Raw genomic sequence first — 13,593 nt, forward strand, 5'->3', positions numbered from 1 at the left:
GAGAAGTACTGAGGCTGGCAGAAGTAGACATGTAGTGTAAAAACATAGCCTTCTTTTGTATCAGCTTTGTAAAATGCATATATGGAGACATCTTACTGTTTTTTCCAATAGAAAGAAAAAAAAATGCATCCCAAATCAGGTTATATCAAAATAGACAATAAAAATATTACGGTGGCATGGCTGTTAAAGGGACTGAGATGTTAGCTACGATTTAGAGGTTGTGCTTATCCAGTTCAGCATTATGCTGGAAACAGATTGTTTCAGATACGAGTCTTTCTGGAGGCTCTCATTGGTACAGAAATGAGATTAGCTTGTATTTGAATATCCCTATGCAAATTTGCCAGTATTGTGTAATTGGTTTGCATTAAAGTATATAAACTTCCCTTTAGCATCTGTATTTGAAGCTAATTAAACTAACTTTTTGATGGATTCTGCATTTACATGCAATATATATTTAAAACAACCCTTTACTTACTGATTCAGTATGCATTGTGAGATGAGTAATGATATGCTTCCTTTTTGCCCCATCTGTGTGAGAGCGAGATGAAAAAAACAAAGCACAATAAGCTTTCTTGTTCCCTTTGCTTTTATTTCTGCAGGCTATGAAATCACCAGAATTAAAAGAACGATTGGAGGAGTCAGAAAAGTTGATCCAGGAAATGACTGTGACTTGGGAAGAAAAGTTAAGGAAAACTGAAGAGATAGCACAGGTTTGCTGATTTTTCTTTTTCTGTATCTGTTTGTAATGCTTATAAACAATAGGTTCGCTTCCTTTGTTTGTCTGAATCTCTTGCGGTTATGGGTAAGTAGGTCAAGCTTACCGCCCTTGTAGAAAAACTTCATTTAAATCCTGTGATAGCTGCTGGCTCTCTCCCAGATTTCAATTCTAGAATGGCAATAATAAATAGTCATTCTATGCAAATTAAGAGGTTATTTGGAAAAAAAATAAAATCCATGGATGAGAGGATTATAGGGATTTCGTATTCTTCAGACAGCAAAATTGCTGTTTCTGATGAAGGATGGAGCATTGAGAATGTTAAATGCGAGGTTATGTATAGACTGCCTTAGTACCGAAGGCAAAGAGCATTCAGAATATTAAAAAATAGAATGTTTGAATTCCTGTTTGTTTTAATACCTCTTACGCCCCTATTTAATGCCTCAGAACATAATTGAAGATGATAGCTACGCTGAAAAATTGTGCAGGACACGAGGATTATTGCATGACACATCCAATTCTTACAACACAAATGCTGATGTATATATTTGCAGTAGGGAACACTGAAGGGGGAGAACTATTGAAAGGTGATGAATAGCTTGTAAGAAAATTGAGCCTCCAATACAAAGCCCTTATTGTAGATGGCACGATCAGAATAGGCTTTGACTTGAGTGTTAAGGATCTATTGTAAGAAATGTTCCTTCAAATAAGAGGGCTTCCTGGCTTTCAGAGCAAAATCATACCATGGAGCACCCTCTGTATAAAGGGTGAAATCTAATAATAATGATAATTCTGATCTCATCTTGCACAGTAGTTTGTAGGCGTAGAAACCCTGAGTATGCAAGGAGGTTGATGAATCAAAATAATGAGATCAACGCTCCAGAATAAATCTGCCTTGATGTTTGCATACAGCTACTTGCTTTGGCACTCTTCTTTATCTCAATTCTCAACCTGCTCTGAGCCTTGCAGCTGTAGAGGAAGTGAGGTTTGTTCAGAGGGAGGATGAAGACCAGTGTTTGTGCAGTCACAGCTCCACTTGAAAGCCAGTGGAAGGAACTTTCTCACATCATCATCAGGCATACATGAACCCAAGGCTAAATGCATTTCTATTATGGCTTGTCGTGTGATTTTATTCCTATCCAGCCTCCACCACCATCTGCCTGACAAATTTTAGTGGTAGAATGTAGAAGTAATCGTAAATCTTTGAGAAGGGTGGCTCCTCATGAAGAATAAGAACTGCTGAAGAGGCACTTCGTAGAGGTGGAGGGACATTAAGGGTTCAAAGCCTTAAAGACAAGGCAATTATTTCACGTCTTCACAGAGTATTTGACATACTTCTGATTCTTCAGTTACTCAACACCAGATATTGGTCAGAAGTTAATGGAAACTGGCTCATTTTCTGTAAGTGAACCCTGTGAGTTTTAGACCATGGGCCAAGGTCTCCTTTCTTTATCTGTGACTTTAGATGGTACGGAATGATGCAAACATCAGAGCCTGGCACTGGTGATAGAAGAGACATTGCATTGACATGACATTGCAGTTTTCCTCTGTTCTTTGTTTTGCTCTGTCTCACAAACACACATGAATTTTCCTTTCAAGGACACTGTTGGTTTCATAGTGTGTGGGAAGAAAGGGTAGAGAAAATGAAGAGGGAGTTGTGCCATTCTTTGCAATTTTAATCTTGGTTATACCAGATAAAGCTCTGATGTTGAACAAAGAATTATACTCAAAATTATGACATGGTAAGTTTTTGAATACAATGCCAACTCAGAAGTAAAGTTCAGGGTCAAAATGAACTTCCCTCCATCATTCCTATATAATCTCTACTAAATATTTTTTTCAAGTCTCAGTGGCACAAATAAAGCTGTTGTGAGTCTCTCATATTTTTTACTTCTTTGTGTTATTCTCCCATTTTTTATTTCACTTAGTAATTCCCTGGGGGACCTCCCATGTTTTTATTTTGTTTGCTGTTGTGGACCGGGAGTCTCATTTCACTTTCAGTTTCTATATGATCCTTGGATCAATTCTCAGTATTCATTTCTCTTTTTCTTTTTTGTGCAAGAATCCCTTTCTGTTTTGTTTTCTCTGTAAGACAGAAATGCTTAATGTTCCTGTTTCCCTGCTGTAGTCTTCACCCTACCACTTCCCTTTGAAAGATGTACTTTTTTGCACAGTAATGCTTTGTTGTGGAATTCTATGAAGTCCATTGACAAGAACAAAACATCATCCAAAATGGTACTGTTCTTGTTCAGCAGGAAGTGTTATTTGCATCGCTTAAATAGAAGGTTGTCAGGTTTTGGTCGTTTTGATTTCTGAGGAATAAAAGATAGACATGGAACTTGATTTGGCAGGGACTTGACTTAACTTTGAGCTTTTTAGCTCAAAGGAGAAAATAAAGGGCTGAAGAGATGGCTTTGTGGTAGTGCTTGCTGTTCAGTGAGGTCATGGAGAAGCTCCTACAGTACAGCAGTGTGCTGCCTTCAGCTGTTGTCATTTTACACTGAGAGGATACAACTGTGTGAGACCACAGCACATGGCACTCCGAGTCCAGAGGCAGAAGGACCAGAGAAATTACAGACATCCTGCTGTAAAGTTTGATACAACTCAGGCTTTTGCGTCTCATCTATGGCAGAAGAAAGAGCTGCCTTTTTCAGGAGGAGCTGCTCTTCGTTTTGCCTTGTCATTTTTGGCAGGTAGGGATGTGTTTCCTAGGGACTGAACATCAATCAGCCTGATTTTTTTATGGCTGCTCTCTTACAGGAGCGTCAGAAACAGTTGGAAAGCCTGGGCATATCGCTTCAATCTTCTGGAATAAAAGTTGGGGATAATAAGTGCTTCCTGGTTAATTTGAATGCAGACCCAGCTCTCAATGAACTCCTGGTCTACTATTTAAAGGTAAAAACAAATGCTGATGTATTGGGTTTTTTTTTTGACAGAAGAAGGACTTTAATGCCATTGACACAGATGCACAGTGTGTGTTATTATATTGTATATCTGAAGCTATATGTGCTATTCGCTGGTTCATTTAAAATAGTATGAATATGACCTCTTTACTTCAAACATAGATCTCTGTCACGGAGGAGGGTTTGGGATTTATATACATGTATATATATATTCATAGAATCATAGAATATGGCGAGTTGGAAGAGACCCATATGGATCATTGAGTCTAACTCTGGAGATATTTATATATTTAAAGAAATGTAGAGGTGTTCTGTTTTACAAGTTATCTTCCATTTGTCAAATGTCACAAAACGTTACGCAGAGAAGTGATTAGTGTGGAGATTGGCCATGTCAGTAGTCAGCTTGCTGCCACAAGTGTAAACAAAATTCCCAGTAGTGATTTCAGCTTACCAAATGTATTTTTGGTACAGCAGAAATTTTCATGCAGTTCACCAGGAGTGAAAGCCAGGTTCTGTTCTGCCTTTGCACTTCTGATGTATGGTGCCCGTTACTGATGTTAAGCAGGAAATGTATAACATGGCTTTTGGACTCTGCACTATGACAGCTGGGCAGTTTGTTCTACTTTAACAAACCACACAGACGTGATCTGGAGGCAGGAGGAGAAATGAGAGGCAGCTCTTTTAAAGTCATATTTAGAACACAAATTCTACTAAGCTGGCAGCACAAAAGCTCTGGCAGTTTGAGCTTCACATTAAATCGTTCTCTTTGAAGTGCTGTGTGCAACTCTCAAAGCAGCCACATATTAGCAGTGGGGATGGAAGATGGTTTTGTTTCAGTCTGTCTGTGATCCTCTTTCCTATCAGTCATCTTATCGTTGCTCTGTGGTATCTCAGTGAGGGCAAAGGAAAACTTTTTCATTGCGTTCTCTGCTTAAAAAAAAAAAAAAGACAAAATAGCTGAGCTGAAATCTTGGGAGAGGAACTGTAGGTGCTTTGCCTGTAGGTGTCTGGACTGTGATTCAGGCTGTTAAATCAGCACTGACCACTATTGAAGCAGAGCCGACCTCTGTGGTGTTTGTTGAGAACACATAACAAGAACACGCTGAAGACTTCTTAAGTGTCTTGCCCACGTTCTCTTTGATGTGTTCATTCTTATGAAAGCTCCAAATAAGAACTTTGCCTCACTTATCTATTATATCTACTCCTCAGCAATTGCTTACAGATGCTTAGAGATGCCTCAAAAAGAAATAGATGAACTGGAGCACATTAGATTGTTCCTTCCTCTGCCAAGTTCCTTGTCCCTCGAGTACTTCAGGGATTTACTAAGCCAGGGGATGATCTAAATGGAACCTGTGTAATAGCCCTGGCTCTAACCACTGTGAACCTGCCTTAATTCCTCTTTGAAATCCTTTATTCTTTTGGCTTACTCAACATCCAGAGGCACTGAATTCTACGGTTTAATTATAGAAACTTCTTCATCTTTGGATGTATCTGTTAGCTGTGAAATTTCCTGTGTGCTCCCTACTTGTTGCTATAAGACATAGTGAGGATTTGTGTGCTGTGTTTCATTCCCCTTTTTCCCTTTGCAGGAAGTACTGAACAGCTTTTAGATTTTGGAAGTTAATTTGGAAGCTATAGCCAGAAGGAGAATGGCTGTGTTAGCACTAATGAAACTTTGCAACCCATTGCTAACGTCTGAATTAATTTTCCCAGGAGCACACATTAATAGGATCGGACAACTCTCAAGATATCCAGCTATGTGGAATGGGAATTCTTCCTGAACACTGCATCATAGACATCACCCCAGAAGGGCAGGTTATGTTAACACCTCAAAAAAACACTAGGTAAAGGAACAAGGCACAGATCTTGCAGTATAATAATTGCAGTTTTATCTCGTATTTGGTTATTAGTGGGCAAAAAGATAACTGAAAAGACACACTCTTCCAGTTGGTAGGAAGTAAGAAAATTCTGTCTCTTGTATTTTGCTTGAGGTTTCGTTTGAATTATTATCTACTCTTCTGTCAGCTCACATATTTCATTCTGAAGAGATTTCTTTCAGTGATGGCATTTATAATCTAAGTTTTCAAAGAGAGGATGTGTGAATTGCTTATGCTTTCAGCAAGTAGATACACACTGATTTGCAGCTGTGTAGATTTAACTCTATCAAAATTTGAATTAATTTTCTAGGAAATCTGTTGATATGCAAAGAGCAGCTGAAGCATTTGTTGCTTTATTTGATTAAGTAGCAGTACTTGAAAAGCAGGTGGTATATTCAAGCTGATCACAGAATGACATGCAGTGTCAGCACCTCCAGTAATTTATTGCGAGAGTCACAAAATTCAAGAATTTCACTTCTATCCTGGTTCCTATTTGATCCTGCTGTGAGATGGCACGAGATGGCATCCTGAGATTCCCTTCAGATTTGTTGTCGTATTTTGAGAGATCCTATTTTGGGGGTTAATCTGACTCTGAAATAGAGGTAGTTTCTCTAATTTGCTTATTATCTTTGAACTGTTTATGTACCGAAGTTCTCCAGAGGCTTATTCAAAGATATGTCTGTATTTCAAAGTAGTTAGAGAAGAATTCATTTCCAGTTACGTTTATTTCCTGCTTTCTCATTTTTAAGCCCATGTCTTGAGACAGAAATGTCATAAGATCTATCCAAACATAGTGAATTCTGCAGAGTTTAAACAATCAAAAGAAGACACAGAATAGATGAGTAAAGTTTCTTTAGATATAAGAAAGAAATTCTTTACTTTGAGGGTGGTGAGGCCCTGGCACAGGCTGTCCAGAGAATACGTGGGTGCCCCATCCCTGGCAATACCCAAGGCCAGGCTGGACAGGGCTTTGGGCAACCAGGGCTGGTGGGAGATGTCCCTGCCATAGGATTGTAGTAGATTGTAATCCACGAGCCTGTTTTCCTGCTTTAGCAAGCAGTACCAGAATAAGAATATGCTTCCTATTGTGGTTTTGTTACAGTTTTACTTTAGCTTTTCATCTTTTCACAGAACGTTTGTGAATGGTTCTGCTGTTACGGGTCCTATCCAGCTACATCATGGAGACAGAATACTATGGGGAAACAACCACTTTTTCAGGTACAAAAGAAATGAAATAAATGGCAAGTTTCAACCAGGTTATTTCTTCACCTTATGGTAAAAGTAAAAATGTGAGTGGAGCATGCAGGCTACAGAGGAGGGTGATTTCCTCTTTATTGGGAATATGAAAGCAATGTTGGTGACTGAGTGTTCTTGAATGCTGGATGTCATAGCAACTGTGCCTAATTTTAATTGCAGAACAGTAGGTTGACTTCTTGCATTTTCAAGGGACTGTAACCTTGCTGATGAAGACCTTGCTATTCATTGTCAGTAATGTTATCTCACTGCGGAGATTTAATTCTTGGGATGTTAACTTTAATTTGTTTCAGTAACTAAGAGTGTTTCACATATTGGCATGATGTTAATACTAAGAACTTTCTCTTTTACCCTGATGAATGTATCACACCTAAGGCTTGAGTTGAATAGTTTGCCTTTTGGATTTGGCATCAATTTCATGCCTGTGTTATACAGTGATCTCGGTCTTACAAGGTCATTGTGTTCTCTGTTCCCTGGCATTCCAGCTCCAGACATACCTCAGACCTTCCTGTGTCAGTCAGGAGCACTGGCAGAGGTTTTCTGTGTAGGACTGTATGTGTGAGACCCTCTGTGGCTGGTCTGAAGTACCTTAAAAATCAGGGGATTTAAATGATAGTCTAAAACATAGTTTTCTTTTATACTTGCCTCTATAATACTCAAGAATATGATTAAGAGTAACATGTACTTAAAAACAGTTATTTCTATTCTTTGTTTCCTGTAAATTATTTTGGTGTGGGAAAAAACAGTTATATAAGCTATGCGATTAATGGTTTCAGGTACTCTGCATTATCAGAGAGTAATGTAAATTAGTTTGCCTTGAAGTCCCTTGTTTACTATGGGGAAAATTATGCTTGCAATCAACAGACAAGATCAACAGACTTCTAAAGGGAAAAATCTACTGATTTGGATAACCTGCTTAATTAAAATGTGTTTTTTAAGCAACCCTTTGTTTCACAGATGACCATGTGTTAGCTTAAGATTTTCTCCCTGTTTCTAAAGGCTGAATTTGCCAAAGAAGAAAAAGAAATCAGATCATGAGGATGAGGAGCGAGAGAACTCTATGAAGTGCAGTAATAGTGTTGAGCAGCTGGATGTAGATGGAGACAATTCCAGTGAAGTGTCCAGTGAGATTAACTTCAGCTATGAATATGCCCAGATGGAAGTCACTATGAAGGCACTTGGTAGTAATGGTAAGAAGCAACAGAAGTTATTAGAAATATGCAGAGATGGATGCCCCATTCCTGGGGGTGTTTTTGAAGGCCAGGTTGGATGGGTCCCTGAGCAACCTCATCTGGTTCCTGACTGAGTGCAGGCATGTTGGAACCAGATGACCTTTGAGGTTCCTTCCAATTCAAGCCATTCTGTGAATATGAGGTTATATTGTCAGGGGATGTTTAGCACCAACTTTTTCCCTTGTAGCATCGTACTGGAGAAATTTTCTTGTGAATGACTCATTGTAGTCATTTTTGCACTGGAGGGGAAAAACACCGCCACAAAATATTTTGTTTGGCAGCTCCTGGTGAGGAAAAAGCTGAAACCGGAATGCTGGTGGAACTGCAGCCTCAAATCAGAATGTTTTTGCTTTGCTGTTTATTTTTCATGTGTTATGTCTCACTCAGGCATTAACTGCAGTGATTCCTGTCTCTGCAATTATGTTCTTTAGTTCTTGTGGTCTTACATGTCTTACATAGCTGCCCTGAATTGGCATTATTTTGGGACAGAAGTAGTTTTTTTTAGGACTGATCTTTTCCAAGTTCTCTTAAATCATTCACCCACTCTGTTCTGTGGGTCTTTATTTTGCTCCATAGTTCAGCAGCATTTTTAAAATATGCCTTACAAAGAAATGCAATTTCTTCCTTCTTTTATGTGATATATCACTATGTTTACTGTCTAGTACATTCTTCACAGTGGGTCTCACTGGCCACTTCAGCTCCTGGCGTGGATATCTGTAGGCCTATATGAAGTGAAGTATGAAGAAGGCACGGTAATTTGTGCCTTGCCCAAGGCAGTACAGAACATCTGTACAGAACCTGGGACAGGTCCCCGCTCTGCCATATATTCATTACTTGACTCCCTCCTTTTAACTTAATGCTTACTAGATATTTGACTCCAGAAGTTCTAGCTTCTTTATTTTTCAATCCCTACCTAGATCCTATGCAGTCCATCTTGCAAAGCCTGGAGCAGCAGCACGAAGAGGAGAAGAGATCTGCACTTGAACGGCAGAGACTTATGTATGAGCATGAACTGGAACAGTTACGAAGGCGATTGTCTCCAGAGAAGCAGCATTTCCGCAGCATGGACAGGTTCTCCTTTCATTCTCCCAGTGCTCAACAGCGTTTACGGCAATGGGCAGAGGAGAGGTGGGTAATCAAATCTGACCAGCAGGATTGTTCACTTCAAGTTCCTTAGTGCCAGTTAATTTTGCAAGGTTTAAATTGCATTACACATTGTAAATTCATGACAGCTGCTGGAAGATGGTTCTTACTACTAACTTGTATAAAAGTGTCTGACCTGGGCAGGTTCTGGTAGACAGAAGATGGCAGAAAGAAAAGGGAGTGAGAGGGTGACACAAAATATTTAGATCCAGAGCACTGCAGGAGCTGTGTAACAATCACAGAAGAGCCACAGGGCTCTACCTCTTCATAGACAGTTGCACTGAGTATATTATCTTCTTCCTCTGAATGGTCTTTGCCAGCATTACTGACAAAAGGAGCAGCTGCAGGAGGAAGATGAAACTTTCCCTAAAACAATGAGTATGGTAAAGGATACAATGAAGAAACACAAATCTAATTTAAGGAGCATCTTTTGAAATGCAAAGTACTTGAGGCAGTCCAACAAGGTGTTAGCTGTCTGTCTCGGATATTCTGTGGTGCTGGATTCCTGCACTACACAGTTGGTGCTCTCATACATTTGCCAGGGAGACCAGTGAGAGAGTGGGTCATGATGTCTGAACAAATCTCCCTCTGTAAGATGGAGCATCCACATCTGTTCTGGGAAAGCTCTGGGATAAGCCATGTAAGTACTGACTGTTCAGCAGATGCATGGAGAAGTCTCCAGAGCTGGCAGTGTGCTGATGTCCATACTACTGAATTCATGCAGACAACCTCTTCTTTTCCAAGAGGAAATAGCATTTAATTTGCCTAATTTTTGTGTTAAAAAGCTGAGTATTGACTTTTTCCCTGTCAAGTGATCCTGTGCTTTGCAGTCAGTTTCAATACCTAAATGCCATTTTCTTCTGTCTTTCCCTGCAACAAATTGCCTTTTAGAGAAGAAATGTTGACCCACAGCCTGAGAAAGCTGCGAGAGCAAATTGTTAAAGCCAATTTGTATGTGAGAGAAGCCAATTTTATTGGAGAAGAATTGGACAAGAGGACAGAGTATAAAGTCACCCTCCAGATCCCAGCTTCAAGCCTTAATGCCAACAGTAAGGTAATGTAATCATAATGGAACTAAAACATTGTTCATGTAGTTTGCCTCTTGGAATCCATATTCATTATTTTGACTAATGGTCTAGATATTTTGCATCGATGTTGGAGCTCACATTTGCTTCTGTTTCAGAGTGACAAAGTCCATATAGATGGATACCATGTGGATGGTGATAAAATCCATGTAGAATCCATCTACTAAATGTGTTTACTGTCACCTTATAGGCATCTGCCTTTGCATCATGGTAGTGAGGTGAGAAATTGCTGACATCCCCATTGTACAGGGAGGAGCTGGAGCTGAGGGGATTTGGATGATTCCTTCCAGATATCTTGAAAGGAAGGAACCAAACACAGACTTCTCTGTTGCAGACTGGCTACCTAAGCTGTCTTATCCTTTCTGTTCTTGAAGCCAGCTCAAAATTTTAGTGATAGTAAAGCAATCCTCATCAGTAAAGTAGATGTATTTTAACCTAAGATTAGAATTGTTCCTTTAGAAGTTTCTCTCGTTTACTTATTTACTTGTGGTCTTGTGGCATGTCCAGAAACAGGACATTAGTAAAGCCTTGTGATGCATTTCCCCCCCATAAAGTGTTTTCAGGAGTTGAAATTCGCCTTAGCTAGAACTTACAGGCTGCTGTAACTTGGGGATATTTGTGAAATGCCTAAGTAGGCCTATTTGTAACAGTTATCTAAGGTGAACATCCACAGAAACTGCTGCCTGTGGCTGGGATGAGACATGGCAGTTAGACTGCATGTGACTGTGCTGTGACAGCCAAATTCAGGCTGTCATGCTTAAACTGGAATCATTAAGCTGTGTTAAAAACAGAACAGTCCAAACTTTGCAGAAGTGTTCTCGGTTTTTTTGTTGTTTGTAAACTGTTTTTCATTGCTGTGACATAGGATCTGCATTGATCTCTCTTTAATTGTTTCTCAGAGAGGTGCAATTCTCAGTGAGCCTGCTATTCAGGTGAGAAGGAAAGGGAAGGGCAAACAGATCTGGTCACTGGAAAAGCTGGAGAATCGATTAGTAGACATGAGGGATCTTTACCAGGAGTGGAAAGACTGTGAGGAAGACAACCCTGTAAGTAAGAATTACTCCAGTACTGTGCCAGTAGAATTATTTTCCTATTCATTTTTTTGGTTAAGTAGATGTTTGTTTAAGTAGATCGTCTGGTTCTGGAGGAATGGTGTGGAGAGAGGGAGGGAAAAGGCAGCGGTAACGGTTTCTCTTAGCCTTTATTTTGCTAGTACTGAAGCAATCTTCAGCATTTCATTAACCCTTGTCACTTTGATGGTTGTCTGCATGCATAGCTCAATGCAGTAAGGAAACAAAACCAGAGTTGGGGCTTATGCTGACTTCTCTGAATCTGATGGTGTTGGAGAACTTGTTGAGGACAGGCCTTAATACTCTGTCTGAAGTTAAAATAATGTTTGCATTCTTCTCATGTCCTGATCTGGCTTCTTGTTTGTGTCCCTTTTTCTTGTTAGACTAGTTTTGCAACACTTGGAAAACTGTCGTGAAAAGTTTATTTTTCTTAAGTTTTTCTGCTTTTGGTTTAAGGTGATGAGAGCTTACTTCAGACGAGCTGATCCATTCTACGATGAGCAGGAGAACCACAGCCTTATCGGAGTAGCCAATGTCTTTCTTGAGTGCCTGTTCTATGATGTGAAGCTACAATATGCTGTGCCAATCATCAATCAGAAGGGAGAGGTTTGTCGTTTTTTCATAATCTGTCCGTACTCAACTGGTTATTTACAGTCTGTGGATGTTAATACCAGTATATGGTAGATATTTTCCAGTTTCTTGTGCACAAGTTCTCTGCTAACAGACTGTGCAAGTCCCATCATGCCTTACTTGAATTGTTGAGGCTTTAGATCCCAACACAGTGACTGTGAAAGACAAAAGCTTTGTGTGTACCCTCCAAAGTGAAGCAGCCCAAAATACATATTAGAACCAGTATAAGCTATAGGTCTACTGTCTTTCACTGACTATTGCTCATAAAAGGCTGTTAAATATAATACAATAGAAAATCTTCAAAGACAGCTAGAGCAAACGTTCTGTGTGCACTCTGTGCCTTGCATATGCACTTTGCAGACTCTCCAGAGACTGATGGGATGATGAGTGGAATTGCTGCATGCTGTTCCCAAAGTCCCTCTAGTGCCTGATGATTTTTAAAACAGAAAACTCCTTTACAGCAACAGTCTTTGCTCCAAGCTTTCTTTATCTGCTGCTACAAATGAGCATTGAAAGACAATAGAAAGGAAGAAAATGTCTGCTGGCAGACTGGAGACATCAGTCGTAGTTATCTGAAAAGGGACGGATTTGTCACTGCTCTCTGGCACATGCATCATTTGTGCTCCTTTTTCATCAGGTATCTGGTCGTCTCCACGTTGAAGTTGTTCGAGTGAGTGGAGAGATAGACGAAAGGCTGGTTGGTGGTGAGGATAGTCCCGATTCTCCCAATGAAAATGACACTCAGGAGAGAAAACTTGTCTGCAGGGTGAGTTCCAGATATACCCCAACCTCGTGAGTAACCTGTCTTTTCATCCCGTCTTAAAATAACAAAATCCCTGGTGCAGCGACTTCTGGACATTAGATATCTCTGTGTAACCTTGTGTGTAATGTTCAGTTCCAGTATTCAGCTACACGGAGAGAGTTCTGACTCTAAACTTGTTGATAAATAATATGAAACGGTACTGATATTACAGGGTTGATTAAAAAGTGACAGTCATTTAGCTGTGTGATATGGACAGTGTTCAATACTTTGGCTGTATTAGTTTTCATGGTCTTTGTTCACTTCGGTCTCCACGATTTTTTGAAGTCTGAAGGTATTCATTAAACTGTATTTATATACAAGTGTGTATCATCTTAACCCAGACAGTTTTATTGTATTCTTAGAAAACATGGAAGATTTGTGTGCTGGGATTGGAGCTGTAATATCTAATTCAAAAGCAGTCAAAGAATCTGATAAACTTCCTTTGTTCTGTGAACCATTCTCTCCATTCTTCTCTTACTAAATATTCAATATTTTGTGAAATATATACAACTGTGTTTTGATTATTAATAATGAAAAGAAAGTGAGCAAGGAGGACCTACTGCGAATTCTCTGTGGTAGTAAAATGCAACTTAGGCCAATAGCTCCAGATAGGAGTAAATAAAGGACGCAAAAAGCACTAAAGGGAGTCTGACGTATTTGACGTTAATATGACAGAGAGGTAAATAAAAATGTATTACTTGAAATGTGGTTGATGCGATGGCTTTGTTTAGAACAGATGTATTCAAACATTGTGGGTTTATTTGTTCATTAAAGAAGGAAATGGGTGGGGGAACGTGCCTTACTTTCGTGTTGTCAGGGCTGTTCTAATATTATTTCCAACACAAGGACAAAAATATCTTCAAAGAAAGAACTGGCAGAATA

General features: G+C 39.5%; 1 protein-coding gene across 3 annotated transcripts in view; it reads left to right on the plus strand.

Moving 5' to 3' along the window:
- KIF13B (kinesin family member 13B) overlaps positions 1 to 13,593 on the plus strand; it is a 117,587-nt gene that overhangs the window by 58,607 nt on the left and 45,387 nt on the right. For all 3 annotated transcript variants that reach the window (XM_072330953.1, XM_072330954.1, XM_072330955.1), the window contains 10 exons: positions 600 to 710; positions 3,476 to 3,610; positions 5,332 to 5,462; positions 6,627 to 6,713; positions 7,749 to 7,939; positions 8,899 to 9,109; positions 10,016 to 10,178; positions 11,109 to 11,255; positions 11,736 to 11,885; positions 12,547 to 12,675. In XM_072330953.1, coding sequence (XP_072187054.1) covers positions 600 to 710; positions 3,476 to 3,610; positions 5,332 to 5,462; positions 6,627 to 6,713; positions 7,749 to 7,939; positions 8,899 to 9,109; positions 10,016 to 10,178; positions 11,109 to 11,255; positions 11,736 to 11,885; positions 12,547 to 12,675 — 1,455 coding nt within the window. The remainder of the gene's footprint in view (positions 1 to 599; positions 711 to 3,475; positions 3,611 to 5,331; positions 5,463 to 6,626; positions 6,714 to 7,748; positions 7,940 to 8,898; positions 9,110 to 10,015; positions 10,179 to 11,108; positions 11,256 to 11,735; positions 11,886 to 12,546; positions 12,676 to 13,593) is intronic.

The sequence above is a fragment of the Excalfactoria chinensis genome, chromosome 3 (genome assembly GCF_039878825.1).
Source record: "Excalfactoria chinensis isolate bCotChi1 chromosome 3, bCotChi1.hap2, whole genome shotgun sequence".
In the NCBI taxonomy this organism is placed as follows: Eukaryota; Metazoa; Chordata; class Aves; order Galliformes; family Phasianidae; genus Excalfactoria; species Excalfactoria chinensis.